The sequence below is a fragment of the Vulpes vulpes genome, chromosome 2 (assembly GCF_048418805.1).
Source record: "Vulpes vulpes isolate BD-2025 chromosome 2, VulVul3, whole genome shotgun sequence".
Classification (NCBI taxonomy): Eukaryota; Metazoa; Chordata; class Mammalia; order Carnivora; family Canidae; genus Vulpes; species Vulpes vulpes.
This window is the reverse complement of record NC_132781.1, coordinates 130343431-130361553: the sequence shown is the minus strand read 5'-3', so window position 1 is coordinate 130361553 and position 18123 is coordinate 130343431. Positions and strand designations below refer to the sequence as shown.

The following is an 18123-nucleotide window of genomic DNA, read 5'->3' as shown; positions in this document are numbered from 1 at the left end:
AAAGTTGAGCAAATCATGAAGCTGACCATCTTGTGGTTTATAATCCACTTGGGAGAGAACATTAACAACACAGTATAAAGAAGTAAATGATGGCATAGGTTAAATGTAAGTTTGATATTAGCCAAACACAAGGTTTCAAATAGGATCACTGACATTGAGCCACTCTTCATCTCTGTCTCATAGGTGGTCATTTGAAGTGCATCCTGTCATGATGCGTGAGTTGGACATTGAATGCATTATAGGACTTTTTCTAGTTAAGAGTCAAACCACACACACACACAAAAAAAAAAAAAAGAGAGAGAGAGAGAGAGAGAGAGAGACCATTTGCTTCTGTGTGTATATCGAGTAGATGTTCAGCTCATGCTGGCTGGTTGGCCAACTGACTGAGGTAGAGAAATGAATTGATGTATTTTTTTAAAAAACCATCTAGCAACCAGATATAGAACAGTCTTTGCCAAGACTCCTCTCTGCTTGACCAACTAGAGGGAGAACTTACAGCATGATTATTTTTCATCTTTAGATTTTATAATGATACAAGACATTTGGTTATTTGGAAGTAAGCTCAAAAGTGCTTTAATTCTTTCCACTGGTTCCTACTGTTGGAAATTCTTTCACAGCTGAATTTTGGCAACAGTGTATATCTTGGCAAGTAGAATGTGCTTTTTAAGGATGAAAGTGTGGGAAGTAGTATAGGACATCTGTTGAAGAAGTCATGTTGTCAAAGCCCATTATGTATATTAAACTCATTTGTTTCCATTTCTATACCTTTTAAAACAAAATGTCACTCCATTTAACATTCAAACAGTTTACTAAAAAACTTGGAGATACGAATTGTGTGGGCTCACCTGAAACTTCAATGAATGAGCATCATTTTATTTAGTTGATTTTATTGCTACTTTTAACTCAACCTAAATTTTGGATATCTAATGGGTTTGTTAAGATAAGACTATCAGCAGTCATGGGCAGTTACTGGGAGTGAAATTGAAACCAACAGAATTTCCTGTCCTTGGATTAAACAAAACTGAGAACAAGCAGAAATAATTTAGCTTTTTTTCATTCCTGACTTCTTCTAAGGTATTATTAATACTGGGTCCAAGTACTCTTCTCCTTTATTGTAGTCAGTTTAATAAATTTAACTTTATGTGATCAATAGGTTTCTGCTGGGCTTTTGAAGAATTGGCAGTTAACAAATAAAATAAAAATTTGAGAGAAATTGCTCCCAATGGGGATGCTACTAGATGAATACTTTTTTTTTTTTTAGAAGCTGAGAAGCTATGGTTCATTCATCCTCAAATTGCCACCTTTTGAAATGAAGCAGCTGATTGATTTAAATAAAAGTTATACTTACTTTAAAGTTGAGTTGGTCCTGCTGGCTTTTTGATTTATGGTACTTTATGTTTTTTAAGTTCTAAAAGGCATACAATTGTGTCTCATTGGTTTTCACATCTGAGGAACTGAGTCATGCTAATAAAATTTCCAAGAGAATAATAATTTATACACTGTAATGTTAGCACTGTCATTTATAACTGATGATATAACTGGTCTAAGAAAAACACCAATTCTGTATGACTCCCATTTTCTATATAACTCTACTTAAGACCCAAATTATAGATCAGGAATTCGCTTGTGAATGTCAGTCAGATCAGGGGAAGTTGTGTCTCCTTAAGAAAGTATTTAGCTTTTTTAGTTTTTGCTGTATTTCAGTTTATGATTATTCTTTAAGAATGTTTCCATGGGATGCTGGGGTGACTCAGGCGTTTGAGTCTCCACTCTTGATTTTGGCTCAGGTCATGATCTCAGGGTCATGGGATCAAGCCCCGAATCAGACTCTGAGCTCAACAAGGAGTCTGCTTGAAATTCTCTCTCTCTTTTTCTGCCCCTGTCCCCACTTACATGCTATCTATCAATAAATGAATGAATGAATGAATAAATAAATAAATAAATCTTTTTAAAAATATCCATGTAAATAACTAAATCCAATTAGCTGGATTTAGAATACTCAACATTCTTATTATTATAAATGAATTATTTTTTCCAAAGTCAGTAAGACCACTATCTCCTTTATTTGTATTTACAATTATCCTATTGTCCTCCCTTATTTTTAGTACATTTTCAAAGTACTGCCATTGCCAAAATTTACAGATTTGTTTTCATTGAAATATATTTCCTAATAATTAATAAGGGAGCAACTGATGGAATAAATTTTGGAAAAGAGTTCTATGGTCTATAAATCTCATCCATACTGTGCTTTCTTATTAGCTTTAGTCCCAAAGGATACACAGATTTTAGGGCCTCCCTTATTTATAAGAACTATATTCTCTTTTAGTTCACTAATCAAATTGGAGTAATTCTTGGCTACTCCTGTAGCTGCACATGAAGACATGCAAAAATGCCACAGAAATGCCACCAAGCACAAAGAAAAAGTCATCAATATTTTTATTCTCTGCTATGTAATTTGCTAATTGATCACAATCAATATTTTTTATTTTTAGTTGATAGAATCCAAATTTTGAAATTATAGTGACAATCCTATTTTTGTTATTAAATTAGTAACCCAAAAGACATCTAGAATATTTAGATAACATAGATAGGGAGAAGAAAATTATAATCATGCATTTTTTCCTATCCAGATTTTTTTTTCTATTCTATGTATATTATTATTTTTATTCTTTTGTTTTTCAATATATGAATATATTTTTCCTTGGTTAAAAATCATTCCATTCTGTTATAGTATCTTATTACTTAACTTTTTACTAAATTGATGTTTTTGAAAACTTCTCCATATCCTTAGTATTATTTTGAAAACATAATTCCCACATTGTCACACGAAATGCTTTGTATTCATAAGTTCATATGGAGAGTGTCATGTTCTTTATCCATACTTCACTGACAATTCAGAGCAAATATTAGTATAATAAAAACTCTGATAATCCCTGCTTCCTTACATAAGTCTATCTGTCTTTGTTTAACCTAGAATTTCCCAAATGTATGTAACTTTCGAATTCATGTGTTTCTCTGTGCTTATGTGTTTAAGTTACTTATTAGATTATTTTAGTATAGACTTATAAAAGTATTTCAGCACACTTTAATGGGTTTACTTACTTTGAATAGATATTCCATATTTTATTTAAGCATTTGGACATTAAGGATGTTTTACTCTTTTGGAAAATACTGTGTACTTCTGGAATTCCCTTTTCAATGAAGCCATTTTTTACAAGCTTTGTGAAATGTAATATGTGTAATATTTAAGAAGTGAGCTATCAGAAAAGTCATTTTTTTGTTTTTTTGTTTCTTTAAAGATTTTATTGATTCATGAGAGATGCAGAGAGAGAGGCAGAGACATAAGCAGAGGGAGGAGAGAAGCAGGCTCAATGCAGGGAGCCCGATATGGGACTCGATCCTGAGATCCTGGGATCATGCCCTGAGCAGAAGGCAGACACTCAACCACTGAGCCACCCAGGCATCCCAAAAGTCAAATGTTTTAAAACAAGTAGCTAACCCTGAGTAGGGCAAAATTGATTAATTAATTAATTTTGAATTTGCCTGTTATATTCTCAAAGTATAGAACATGATTAAATAGAGCCACAATTGCAAGTTTATTCAATAAGCTGAATAACTGAACTGAAATAACTACTTTTGATCATTTTTATTTACTGAACCCAAACTGCCAACCCAGATAGACACATCTCCATCACCTCCAGCTAAAATCTGTATACATCCACCACTCCCTGAGAAGAGATGTTGCTCTTATATTATGGTGGGAACTCTTTGTGAAATATTTCTGTTTGCTAGCATACAGTGAATAGCACCACTGCTTCCAATGTATTTCAGTAGCAAATATTTTTATTATTATTATGGAGGAGTAGCTAAGTGAGGAAGTTAAGGAGAGCGTTAAGCAGGTCTTTGGAACATCCAGCACCTTGTAATTTCAGCTACCTTATTTAACAAGTAAGTGGTGTTCTGGGCGCTTGGTCACACAGTACAAATAGAGCAGAATACCTGCCCTCCAGAAACTATAGTTCCCTGGTGAAGAGTGCATAAGTGTAGGAACAGCTATGAAACTATGTGCTCTGGTCATATGTAGATGGAGAAAATAGACAAGAAGCATCTCAATGAAACTAAGGAATGGAGAATGTTTTGGGAAAGAGAGGGCACTTAGGAACAGCCACTCATAGAAGGGAGACAAAAATGTTCTGCTCAAGAGGGCTTATGTTCTTTGAAGGGCCCATGGTGTGAAAGAGCAGCCTGTGCACAGGATGCTCCCAGGGTTACTTGTGGCAGATACAGGAGAGGAAGTCGGAGCATGGCTGGAGGGAATCCCTATGCTAAACTTTTGGAACTTAAATTTTGAACTTCATCACTAAATAAATGGAAAGCCATTGAATGATTCCAAGCAAAAAGAATCACATATTCAGATTTCCATTTTATAATGATCCACATGGCATTCAAGTGAAGGATAGAATTAAGGAGGAGAAGGCTGAAAGTATTAACTCTAAGCAACTTATGGGGAAAAAGAGATAAGAGAGATAGTAAGGAAATTATGATCTGTAGAGAAGGATTGTATAGTCTGGTTTTTGGAGCCAGATTAACTGGTTGCTAACTCTGACTCTACCAGTTAACATGCTGTGGTGACCTGGGGCAGGGGTTTCATTCCTCCTTTGCCTTGTTTTGCTCATCTACAAAATAAGCATGGCAATGGTGTTTATTCATGGAATTTTATTAAATTAAAGGAACGAATTACTACCATTAACGATGTCTGGCACCATAAAAATAACCTGATCGATGTGTTAGCTATTATTTATTGATTCCATTAATTCTATTGTTAAGGTAATGTTGTTGTAATACTATAACATTATTAAATTTTTATAATATTGCAATATAGTATTCTTTTTTTTTTTTTTTTTTAATGTACAATAGTCACAGAGAGAGAGAGAGGCAGAGACACAGGCAGAGGGAGAAGCAGGCTCCATGCACCGGGAGCCCAATGTGGAATTCGATCCCGGGTCTCCAGGATTGCACCCTGGGCCAAAGGCAGACGCTAAACCACTGCACCACCCAGGGATCCCACAATATAGTATTCTTAATATATTACTTAACATTTATGTCTTTAGGATTTGTGGTTTGATTAGGAGTGATTGTTTTATGATAGGTTGAATGGGGATAGCATCAGAGAACAGAGAAAGAAATGGATTTTGAGGGTAGAGAAAGAGAATGGGTGTGAATTACATTACAAATGCTGGAATGAGGTACCTGTAGGACTCCCAAATGGAATTTTCTGATGAACATTTGATTATAACAGCAGAAAGGTATGGGTTGTGGAAAAACATGTGCAAGTTTTCAACCCCAGGATTATTGCTCTTCAGTGTGGGTGTGGCAGAGAATACAGGGTGCAGCAAGCAAAGAAGTCCTTTCCAGCCACAATCAAGGGGAAATGATCCAGTTAATTCTTATTCTGTGACACAGTCATGAACAAATGACATTCTCATGTCCTGAAAGAATTCCTCCAGCTTTTCAGATTGCCAAACTCAGGCCAAATTGGAGCTCATAGCTGAACGAATCATCTTTAATAAATATTGGAATTATTAGAAAAGTCCTGTGGTCTCAAAATGTTCCTTGCTAGCAATTGCTTTCAATAACTGTTAAGGAGATTACTAACATCCCAAACCTCTAGTGTACTGAAAAATACTAATGTTCTAGATAGGCTAGTGTGATACCCGCCCTTGTTTGAATGTTCTCAAGAGCTTACAATCATGGGAGTGATGAGTGAGATTTGATGCTATACCCATCCCACCACAGTAATCTCAGTATGCAAAAGCAAACAAAGCATCAGTGTTTAGGCCTGGCCATTCCTTGGTGTGATTTGAGCCCTATTTTGCTCTAAATCATGTTAGCAGACCATGGTTCTAATCTGTAGATGAATTTAGGTTCCCCAGTGTTGTTTTTATTTTCCCAAAGGAAAAATCTCCAAGTGCCTCCAGCCAGCCTCAGAGAGAGAGAATTGTGGAAGACAGGATGATTTGAATTTTCCTCAGAGGTCACTCTCTGCTAATTGGCCAGTGTTCTCAGAAATTCTAGATTCTTGTCAGGGTGGATTTTAGCAGTAATCTCTTCTCATCCCAATTTAAGTACAAATAATGCCCGTGAGACCCTGCCAGGCTCATGGTAAATCATTGACCAGGTACAAGCAAAAATGTTCCTACTAAGAAAACCAAGGAATTTTACCCATCACAGGACATGTACTTCCCTCCCATAGAAGTTTATGTCCTACCTTTCACTTTTTTATTTTTATCCTTTTCTTGCGTTTCCCTTTTTTAATTTTTATCCATTTTAGGAAATTCTTACGTGAAGCAGCTCTTATTCTCTAATACTGGACAAAGACCCCTAAATTAGTTTACAGATAAAAAGTACTGCGCATTTATTCTTAGGACTCTAAGACGAGGCAGTAGGTACAAAGGCCTCCTAAATTCAAAACCTGTAAACTATACATAGTTGTGCATCACAATTAAGTAGTACTCATTAAGCACTACCTCCACACTGTAAGATTATGTAACTTGCCCAAAATTATGAAATGTTATCCTGATTAAGAAAGATATACTGAATAGTGGAAACATAGCTGGGTCTCCCCCGATGTTTTATCTTCCTTAATTATCCAAATTAAACAACAAATTTTTGCTAACTATGTTTTGCTTGGATTTTCTTAATTTTAATGTAGAATCCAGACTTCTGCCTGGTAGATTTTAGTTCAGATAGGCTGCTCGTACCTTTACAGGCACCTTAGTGACGGTTTTGTGTTAGCCAGGAACTATGTGCAATCCCTGGGCATTTTGGAGAGCTGGCTTTGAATATCAACAGATAGTGTTGTCAAGAGTGTGGGGAAATGGACATCTTTCTACATGACTTGTGAGAGTGTGAACTACTGTAGCCTGTTAAAGAGAAAAATGTATCCAGAAATAAAAGCACTGACTAGTAAGAAAATATATAGATACACATATATGTATTTAAAGATTTTATTTATTTATTCATGTGAGACAGAGAGAGGCAGAGACATAGGCAGAGAAAGAAGCAGTCTCCCTTCAGGGAGCCTGATGCGAGACTCGATCCCAGGACCCTGGGATCACGACCTGAGCCAAAGGCAGTCACACAACCACTGAGCCACCCAGGCGCCCACCAGAAAGAATATATTAAGAAATGTGTTTATCGTTTGTAGAAGTTCAAAATTATGTGTTCCCCAGTAAAGGATTGGCTGAATAAATAGTGCATCTATTCTGTAGAATCTTAGGTAACTATTAAAAAGAACACACTCTATGCGTTTGTTGAAAAATTATCCATGATTTTTTTAAGTACAAAAATATTTAGAGAGTATTATATATAGTATAAGCCTAGTTTGCACAAAAAGGAGGGAGATATGTGTTAGTGTGTGTGTCTGCGTATGTATTATGGGTCTACATATCTATTGATATAATTAGCATTAAAAAGGTAGGATTGATAGGGAAAAGATGAGCATTTTTATTTGTACACCTCTGTCATTTGAGATGTTAAAATGAGTGTGCTTCATTTCACAATAAAAATATATAAAAAAGAGAATCATTAGCTAGAAATGCTTATTGTGAGCTAGGAAACTATCTTCCCTTTTGAACTTAAAAAAATTCTGAATTTAAATGATGTCTGTTATTCAAACCCCAACAGTATCTGAATTTGGACACTACACAAAAGAATATAGCTTTCTCTCAGCAACTTCATGTTTGCTCAGGTTCCGGACTCTTAAATAAATAGGTTGTGTTTATTCAAGTCCTAGATAAGAAATCATTTTCAAATATAAAAATGACCCTTCATGGTACTCTGAACTCCTCCAATCTGTAGGCTCCACACCAGAGCCTCAGTGGTTCTGTTGCTAGAAGTTAGGAAATGGGATAGGAACTGGTGGGAGCTGTGGGCTAATTAAAGCTGGAACTTTGCTCTGACTTCTGCTGCCTTCAGTATCATTTACAATTTCACCAATCTGTCTCTCGTTGTTATGAAAAACTGACTTACAAACATTGTTAAATATCCTATCAATTTTTCCATAGGTCTTAATCCAGGGATCCAGATAGTGGTTGATTTCCTACAAAATGTTTCTAATAAGGAAAAAAAAAATCAGTATCAAAGTCAAAATGTTAGTGTATAAAGGCCGTAGCTCACAATTTTTCTGTTCCTGAGGGGCTGAGTTCAGTTGTATTGTGAGCAGTAATTTATAAATAAGAACCCACAATTTTTGTGACCAGAAAATTGGAAAGGCATCCGCAATCATTTCTGTCTCATTTTCTACGTATCTATAATCAATTTAACAAACAATTTTCCCCTCGTGAAAATATACCAAATAATTGATTATTTCCTCCCTGTCAGATACATGCTTGGTGTGTAGGTAAATAACTGATTTCCCAACCCCTGTTACATTAGGTTGATGTTCTTTTAGACATTAGACACAAATGGATTAAACCTTGCTGCCTACTCAGAGATTTGGTTGGAGTGGAAAGAGGGTTTTTGTGAAGCTACAGAATTTCTACTTCATCTGCTTAGCCAGTAATTGGTCACAGCCCAACTCTGGTTAGAAATAAGCAACTAGCTTCCTGTGTCCATGAACAGAAAATAAGGTAGCGCGTGTAGCCCGGGAGAAATACGCGTTTACTTTTGAAGAAAGGCAGCACCCAGCGACCAGTGAGCAGCATATGTCTGAAATCCATTATGTGACATGTTCTTTCCAGCGTTCCCAGGAATGCTGGTCTGACTACTAAGATTTGTTTTTACTTCCTGTCTTTTGGATAAAATGAGTTTGCCAACGGGCTGTGAGTACCTAACGCTGGGGAAGGTAGCTAGATTCCGAAGCCCTTATGTTCATGGATCGCCTTATGCAATCAACAAGCCAATTGATATTAAGCCACAGAGGAGACGGTAACTGCTTTCCTTTCTTCTAGCTGTTTGTCAGTGAAATTGTGTTTTGTTACCCTTTGGTAGCTGCTTTGGAGGTCCGGTGAGGTGGGAGGGTCACGGTGAGAGATTAATTTTAAAATTCAGCATACTGAACTGGTGGGGAAAAAAAAATTAACCAAGGGGAAAGCTGAAAAATATTCTTAGCTGATCAGCAAATGATGATCTGGTTTCAGGGTCTGTAGATTTTTAGGTTTTGAGACATTGTTAGTGTTTGTACTACCCTCAAAATCATCCATAATGAATATTTGACAGAGGACTTAGCCGAATAATGGATATATTTGTTAATGGCTCTTTTTACCAAATACCCAGTGTCTTGTGATCTGCCCATAACATTCCTCAAGGCCAATGTGCAATAAATATGTTAAAATTCTACTAAAATCATTAATTTTTATGTGGTCACCATGGAGGCAAGAATAGGGATAGACATTTTTCCTCTAAAGGAAATATCATTTCCCACATCACACACGCATGTGTATACACACACACACACACACACACACACACACACACATGCACATGCACACACACATGCGCGCACGTGCGTACACACACACACACACACTACACAGTCAAGCTTAGGCTGTGTAAGTAGGAATCTCAGAGGTGAGCTCAGTGTTTTCATTAGAAGGAAAGAGTATGTGCAGTAAGTAAACCTGTTATGTCTTCCAGCATTTTTATGCAGTGTCAGAACAGGGATGATATGTTTGACTCCTGAGTCCAGAAATCATCCCTCAGTTTTGGTTTTAAACAAAGTCATTTTACTTCAGCATTTCACAGTGAACATCAGAAGCATTTTATAAGGATGTTCCATTCTGTTTATGAAAATGCCAGCTCTCCCTCAGTTGATGAATTCTTGGAAGAAAAATCTAAAATTCTAAAACTAACATATTTTGTTGAAGATTATCATTATTATCTTACTCTTCTACTTTCTTTTTCTAGTAGAAACAAACCCACATACAAACCCACAGAGAGAGCATACATTTTGCCAGGTTTGACCTGTTTATAAACATGAAGTAACATTCACACATTTGATTGATTTAAATTTTTTTTTAAAAAACAGTTTTCAAGCCTTCAGAAATGGCTTGGGGGTTAGTTTTTCAACTGAAGAAAAAAAGAGGGGGTGAGAGGTTATGATTTGAAGGGACTGAACTTTTTGAATGTTTTTGTGGGAAAATATCTTATTCTTTTTCCCAGGGTATCAAGGTTTTTCTGTCCAGGTCTAGCACCATCTGAATTTATAACAGGCTAATAGAAAATAACTATTTTAAGATACTTCAGTAAAACATGTCCTGAGACACATGACATGTCTCAGTTGCTGTCTTCTCACTCCCTTCTGTAATTAGTGATGTGATACAACAAACCCTTTAAGTAGCCAAGTCTGCATGTAGATGCTGTGTCCCTATTCATGTTTCCTTATTTTTTTTCTGCTTAAAAGTAATCAACTTTCTATATAAGTCAGAGGAATTATATGTTTATGTAAACTGATGTGTTTGTGCATATTATGTAGACTCTCCACATACTGTATTATAACCAGGCAATTTCATTTCAGACTTACCCCCAATTAGTTTTTATATTGAGCATCACATTGTATTTTACAAGCAGGCACTCTTGCAAGGCATTTGGCAATAACCAGCCTTCTGTAGCATAGACCTTGAAATGTAAAAATGTCAGGTCTGACTTTTCTTTTAGCTTAATACAGTGCTTTTATAGAGAGAGTAAATCAAATAGAAGACTTTTGTGAAAAGATGTGTAATCATTAAATCATTATATTTAGAGCTTTTATCCCATGGGAGTGTGACAACAAACATGTAATGGAAACAGAGGTTGAACGGGGTAGATTAATGAATGAAGATCCAAATCATAGAGAATGTATTTTTACCCTGTAATTCATTTTTTAAAGTTGTACATTTTAAAACCTTTATTTAAACTTCTTTCTAGTCTGCCAAGAAAACAATACACCTGGAATGGTGGTAGGTTAGCATCCTAGAACCACTAAAATCTATCCCAAATTAAAGTTTTCAGGAATTCTTGCTAGCAGGCATCCAATACTTATCAAAAACAGCATGTTTATGTTTATTTTCATGTAGTCACAGTTGTGCTCTTCGGCCAAAAGGAGGTTGCTTTCTTAATTGGAGGAAGGAAGGAGGGAGGCAGGGATAGTAGGGAGAAGGGAAGAAGGGGATAAAAAGAAAGAAATCTAAAGAAGAGGGACTATGTGTTGGTGTTGTAACCTATGCAACAAAGCATAAAACTGAAGTAATAAAAAAAATTGGCTTTTCACTAAATTGGGAAAATAAAGAAGGAAATCTAATCATATATGCAAAATATAGCTCAATTTATTTATTTTTTTTTTATATAGCTCAATTTAAATCCAAATCTATCCTTATTTATAATTCCTTTTTGGAAAGAACAGCATGTTTTCTTGGAACACAGGGAAATCATTTCCAAATTAAAAATAAGCTATATTAGAAGTGTGACCACATGGTCATTTAATAGCTCTTAATTTTTATTTCAAGCATCAATGAAGACATTAACAAAGCAGTTAACACCGCTAAACCTTAATTAAGCTCAATGTTGAAGAGAATGGCAGTCCTACCATCTGTGATCCTAATGATTTTCCATATTCTTGAGTTTAAATTTTTTTCTTTTTAATTGTGTGTACATCCACAAACTGTAGAGCTCTATTTTTACTCCTGAAACAAATATATTTCCTTTTAATTTTATAAAACTTTGATGTCTTAATTTTAATACACAGAAATTGAGTGATCAGATTTAACCTAGCTCGTCCACTCCCTTCTCACCCAATTAGGCTGCAGAGTTTTTAAGCATGTAGATCATGCCTTGTTTGTTGTTATATCTTTAGTGCCCAGCAAAGAGCCCAGCACAGATCAGACAATAAATGTTTAATAAATGAGTGATGAGAAAGTGTATGTTACCCATCTTGGCACAGGTAGATGTATCACTTCCCTGGGTGCCACCATATAGAGTCTTTGGCACCATATAGAGTCAGTTGTGCTGTTCTTATTTACCTATAAAAGCTACATGCAGCAGTGACTTTAGACAACTGACTTAAGTGGTTGGGGATCACAGCTTTTGTTGTTACCAATTACCAATTACCAACATGAATGCATAAAATAAGTTACCAAAATTATGAAATAGAAGCCCTGGTTCTGTTCATTCTGCTAAAATGTAAAACTCACAGAAATGTTTATCAAACTAGAAAACAAAGTAAGAGGAGTGAAGAGATGAGACAGGGGTGGCTAGCACCCCAACGTTGTAGAAAGTGACTGTGTTCTAGCGCACTGCCTTTCACAGCCAAGTGCGACACTGGGTCTCCACCAGCCCTCTGCCCAGACGTTCAGTGCCTCTACCCGGAGTTGTTGCTGGCTCCTCCTTGTTCCCATCTGCTCCTCTCATACACTTTCTGGCCTCTCTTTCTCTAAATCCTGTAGGTAGGCTTGTTCTATCTATTATTGCTGGGATTAGGAAAAAACAGGATACAAGAAGCCAAAAGACAGGAATAAAAATAATGAGTTTGAGGATATGTTAATAAGCCCATTTCTCTTTGGGGCAAAATTATAAAATTGCAGACTTACATGTTGGACCAGTCATCAAGCTATCCGTTGGCTCAAACGGTATAGTATTTTGCTAGGACTGCCATAACAAAACACTACTGGCTGTGTAGCTTAAGCGGTAGAAATTTATCTTCTCACAGCTCTAGAGCTGGCAGTTCAAGATCAATGTGTCAACCTGTTTGGTCTCTCCGGAGGCCACTGTCCTTGGCTTGCAGGCTTCCACCTCCTCCCTGTGCCTTCACATAATATTTCTCTGTGTGCATGTTCCCAGTATCTGTGTGTCCAAATGTACTCTTCCGATAAGAACACCAGTCAGACTAGATTAAAGCGCACCCTCATGGCCTCACTGATTACCTCTTTAAAGGTTCTGTCTCAGATACAGTCACATTCTGAAGTACTGGGAATTAGGGATGAAACATATGAATTTTGGGGAGACCCAGTTCAGCACATAGCGAATTGTATCCATAGAAATGATTTGCTAGTAATGAGTATAGAGGAAGATAGGAATTGTACTATGATTCCTACGTAATCAATGACTTCATGTCCTTAAAAATGTGTTTCATTACTGAGTCTGAACCTCAAGAGTGAGACATTACAGAGTATAAAAAAATACTTCCCGCTTTTTGTACCAAAAAAACCAGTTATGCATTATGAACAACAAATCTTTACCAAATACAACCTCTTTAATTTGGAATGTATAATCATTCAAACACTGCCTAGACCAACATTTGCTTTTCTATGTTCTTTTATTTTAAATGGGTATTAAATTACTTAACAGTGTAACCAGTGGTTCTCAACTTGGGGGGGGGGGGGCAGGTTACTCCAAGGGACATTTGGCAATGTTGCAGGGACATTTTTTATTTTCTTAAGAAGGGGGATGGCTGATGATATCAATATAGGTAGGGGACAGGGTTGTAGTTAGATACCATACAACACATAGGACAGCCTCTACAAAAAAAAAAAAAAAAAAGAGTTATTTGACCCCAAATCCCATACATAGTACTGAGATTGAGAAACCCTTATGTAAACAAATTGGATTGAGGAGTCTTTGAAGCTCTTTGAAAGCCTTTACTTATATCCAGACTATTGATATTTTTTATGTATTCATAGAAACACTTTCTCTTCTCTTTCTCATAGCAACCAATAGATAATACTTTCTAAGCCTGGTTTTAAAAAAAAGACACCTGCCACACTTATAAAATGTCTAAAATATTCTGTGATTCAAACTGTCCGATCTTCTGATTTGTCTGAATTAGTGGCTTTATTGCATTGTCAGTGCCTATTATTCTCTCAGTAGAGGTACTACTAAGATTTCATTACAGAAAGCAGAATAAATGATCTAATACATTCTTATAGCTCCAGGCTAGGCTAGGTGCTAAACATTGATCTGCTTTTCAAAGTGAAGTGAAAAATAGTAAGTGAAATTACACAGAAGATAACGAATATTAAGTGATCACCCTATCGGCCTGGTATAATGAATCTCTGCTGGACCCTTGCCACGCATCCCCACACCTACAAGCATGGGCTCATTGACTGTGAATGTGTGAGCCACATGTATGTTTTCTTCATAACCAGCTCATCCTAATAGCAAAGAGCACATTTCATAAAGGGAAAACTCTGAGTGAAAGGGAGTGCTTTCTTTGATGAAAGGCCCCTCTTTTCACTAAATAATATTTCTAATTATCTTTAGGAATTTTTCTAACCCTCCCTGCATCTAGGTAAAAATTGTTGGTGGTAACAGTTCATATGCGAATGTATGCCTAGCTTCCTCATTCTCTCCTCAATTCAAGTAGTACATCCAAATATCTATCCAAAGATCCTCCAGAGAACTTAAATTCAATATATTTGAAACTAAAATGACCCAGGGACCCTCACTGTCTTCCATTTCCTCCTCAATCCATGGTGAGACCAAGAAGTCCTCCTCCATGCTTCTTCCCTTTGGCCTAAATTGCTCCATCACCAGCTGGTGTCAGGTGCATTCTTTCCCCTTCCCTCTGTTGCCATCCCCAGTATGCCACCCTAAGTCAAGCCCTACTGCTCTTTTGCCTGAAAGACTGCTAACCTCATAACTGGCATCTTTATTCTACTGTCATCCCTGTTCTGACTTGTCACCCACAGGCAAATTTTCTCAGATTTCCTCATGATACCTCCATGCCTATAGGAGTAGCTTTTCATTGCCTACAAAAAAAAAAAAAAAAAAGAAAAAAAGTTGAAATTCCAAATGATGATAATCTACTCCCTTCTGATCTCTCTGGCCTTGTAAATTTTAATCCTCACCCACTATACTCCATATTTTGGATATAAAGAAGTACTGACCATACCTACGATTTTGCCTATAATTCCCCTCTCCCTTTATTTTGTTAACCCCAATTGATCCTGAGATCTTTTTCACTAAGCCTTTTCTAATTCCCAAATGGAAACTTCTCCTTCAGCTAGCAGTGCTTCCTTTACTTGCACGTCTATCACAGCATTCTCCTAATGAATCTTAATCATTTGATCATTTGTATATTTCCTACCTTTCTTGCTCCTTAAGAGTGGCATGAGGGAAAAAGCTGTTTAGGGACATTAGTGTGGTTCTGGCATGCAACATAAATCCAAATGGAAAAGACTAAGGCCCTAGCCTAGTAGAAGCAAGTGGTGTAAAATCTTCACAGGGGCAGTTTCATTACAATTACAAAATACATAAATATGTGATTACAATTGTGAGAACTGCTCAAAAGGAGGCAAGGGCCCCATAAGAGTATATGAATAGGTACCGAATATAATCTGCACATTTGGAAGATGTTCCCCTGGGGATGATGAGGATTGACGATGAGCACATGTTCTGTGGAGAACTGTGAATCAAGCCCTGATGTGAGCACTAAAGAAACTAAAAAGGCAAGGGCTCTGAAATATAATGAGACAGGGAAGAGGAGAGTGGCAGAAATAAAGTGCAGAAGGTAAGGAAGAAGATGGCTCTTTTTAAAAAAGCGAATCTACTAAATAATTCTTAATTTCATTTTGGAGAGAAACATTAAATAATTTAATTTATTCACTGGAGATGCAATTTAAGAATGTAATATTGGTGTCTTATTTATAATTTAGGATTTTAAAACATTAAAATAAACAGTAGATAATATCTTCCAACCAAAGTTTTGAAAAAAAAAAGTCAATTGTCCAATCCATTGCCAACTATAAGGGATAAATACAATCGTAAATATTAGCCTTTGTCCATCTGCACTCACCCATCACCTAACTATAGCTGTGCCAAAAGGAGTAGAATGGGACCATTTAGAAAACTTAGAATGTTTACTCCCAGTGAGTGCAGGAGACTCTGTGTAATCACAGTCCCATCCATGTGTTAGTCACATTTATACATCCAATTAGAGATGTTAAATTACTCAACACTTTGAATTTTTTTTCATTGTTGTTGTTTTGTTGCTGTTACTTTTTAGCCTTCCATAGCTCTTGCACTGATCAAAATCATTTACATAGGTGAACGGGTGCAGAAAAAGGAAAGCTTCTATTATTACTTTTAATTTTACTTTGGAAACTGTGAAAAATGAAGTTGTGAATTCTAACAAAACGTTCCAGGCTTGGGATAGCACCTTGTTGTCAAGTAGTTTATATATTAGTATAGAATATCTGAAGGAGGGGATCCCTGGGTGGTGCAGCGGTTTAGCGCCTGCCTTTGGCCCAGGGCGCGATCCTGGAGACCCGGGATCGAATCCCACATCGGGCTCCCGGTGCATGGAGCCTGCTTCTCCCTCTGCTTCTCCCTCTGCCTATGTCTCTGCCTCTCTCTCTCTCTCTCTCTCTCTCCTTCTCTCTCTCTCTCTCCTTCTCTCTCTCTTTCTGTGACTATCATAAATAAAATTAAAAAAAAAAAAAGGAATATCTGAAGGATGCAAAAGCAAAAAAGAGTGGCGGTTTGTCAATCTACCGAAAGCCTTTGAAACAAGAGTGATGGCCGTGGACTGGATCCATAATGCTGTGTTTTCTACAGTCCTAAGAGGGACGCTACTCCAGCAAAGAAGACAGTTCTGCCCCTTGGGATAAAGAGAGGTACCCTGGAGAGAAGTTTGATGAGAAGGGACTTGCAGATGTCCAAGGGAAGGGTAATCCATTTCCCAGACAAAGTGGAATGTGCTCTGAATTTTAAAGATGGTCAGGGCTCCCTTCATGTGGTTCTTGGTGGCACATGATGTTACTCTCTTCAGAGCTTAACATCCCCAGAGAAATGTTCCCTAAATGCCCAGACTATGTTTGGCATCTATTTATATACTCTTATTTCACCATTATCTTCTTTCTAGCTGTTCTCACAATTGTAATCACATATTTGTGTATTTTGTTGGCTTAACAGCATCTTTCCACATTCAGTTATGGGACCATGGGAACAGGGTCTGAGCCTTTGTTTTAAATCACAGTGTGTCAAGTGCTTTGTACAGAGCCTGACATATAATAGGCATTCAAGTAATTCTCGTGAAGTAGTTTTTCCAGCTAGGAATAAGAAAGCAATCAGAGACAAATAAATGTGTACCTTTTGGAAAAACATATTAAATTTATTTCAGCAGCTTCTAAGCCTGCATCTCAAGCCCTGACCATTCATCCCATTTAAGCTTGTGTGATACAGCCTAAAACCAGGATGTTTTCATGGCCAAAATTGAACTTATTGTCTCACCCTTAAAATCCATTCATTTTCTGTGCCACTTGGGTGTCTCAGTCAGTTGAGCATCTGACTCTTGATTTTGGTTCATGTAGAGATCTCAGGGTTGTGAGGTTGAGCCCCATATCAGGCCCATGCTCTATGTGGAGTGCTTGAGTTTCTCTCTTTCTCTCTCTCAAATAAATTAATACTTTTTAAAAATCTTTTATTTTTCTGTTCCTTGGTTGGAAAACTTAATTGATTACTACCCACGTATCCAAGTCAGAAACACAGGAGTCGCCTTACTTGCCTGCCTTTATCTCAACTCCCTCCATCATCACTGATTTCCCTTTATCTGCCACTAAATCCCTCTGCCAGTCATTTCCACTCTGTCTTAACTAATACTGCTTATGCATGTGATCTACTATCAGAGCTTCTTAAGTGATCTTTACATCACTGGTTCCAGAGACTACCCAGAAGGACTATATGTATGTTTGTTGGTTTCTTTTCATTACTATGGTGGGATCCACTTCTCTCCAATACCAGTAAACCCTTTGGGTGGTAGATACTCAGTTCCAAAGTTTTATAATTGACCCCAAGTATAAAAAAACAAATTCCATCTTTGTGGTGTTTCTGAGCAATGGCTGAGTCAGATAACAATGAATATGCCTAATATGTATGAGGAGAACATTTAAAATTCCCCTAAGATTTCTTGGAATCTGAGCTTATGATTATTTGAGAATTCACAGTAAACCATCTCACAACATGTAGCCTTCGATTTATCATAATACATGAGAGATTATGTAAGTGTATAGTATTTAGTCATTGATTTTTAATCCAAGCATAAGTCAGAAAAAATATATATGTAAGTATAACTATAGAAGGCTCAAACTCTGTTGGACAGTCAGGAATTATTCAGGTTGCTCTTATGATGGGCATACAATTTCCCTAAATGTG

At 36.8% G+C, this 18123-nt stretch overlaps 1 protein-coding gene across 31 annotated transcripts in view; it reads left to right on the top strand.

Annotated features, from left to right (window-relative positions):
* PDE4D (phosphodiesterase 4D) overlaps nucleotides 1-18123 on the top strand; it is a 1410178-nt gene that overhangs the window by 998539 nt on the left and 393516 nt on the right. The window contains exon 1 of one of the 31 annotated variants that reach the window (XM_072749990.1): nucleotides 8621-8928. The exons of the other annotated variants lie outside the window; for them this stretch is intronic. Coding sequence (XP_072606091.1) covers nucleotides 8804-8928 — 125 coding nt within the window. The 5' untranslated portion in view covers nucleotides 8621-8803. Of the gene's footprint in view, nucleotides 1-8620; nucleotides 8929-18123 lie in introns of those variants that run through there. 31 annotated transcript variants of the gene reach the window in all.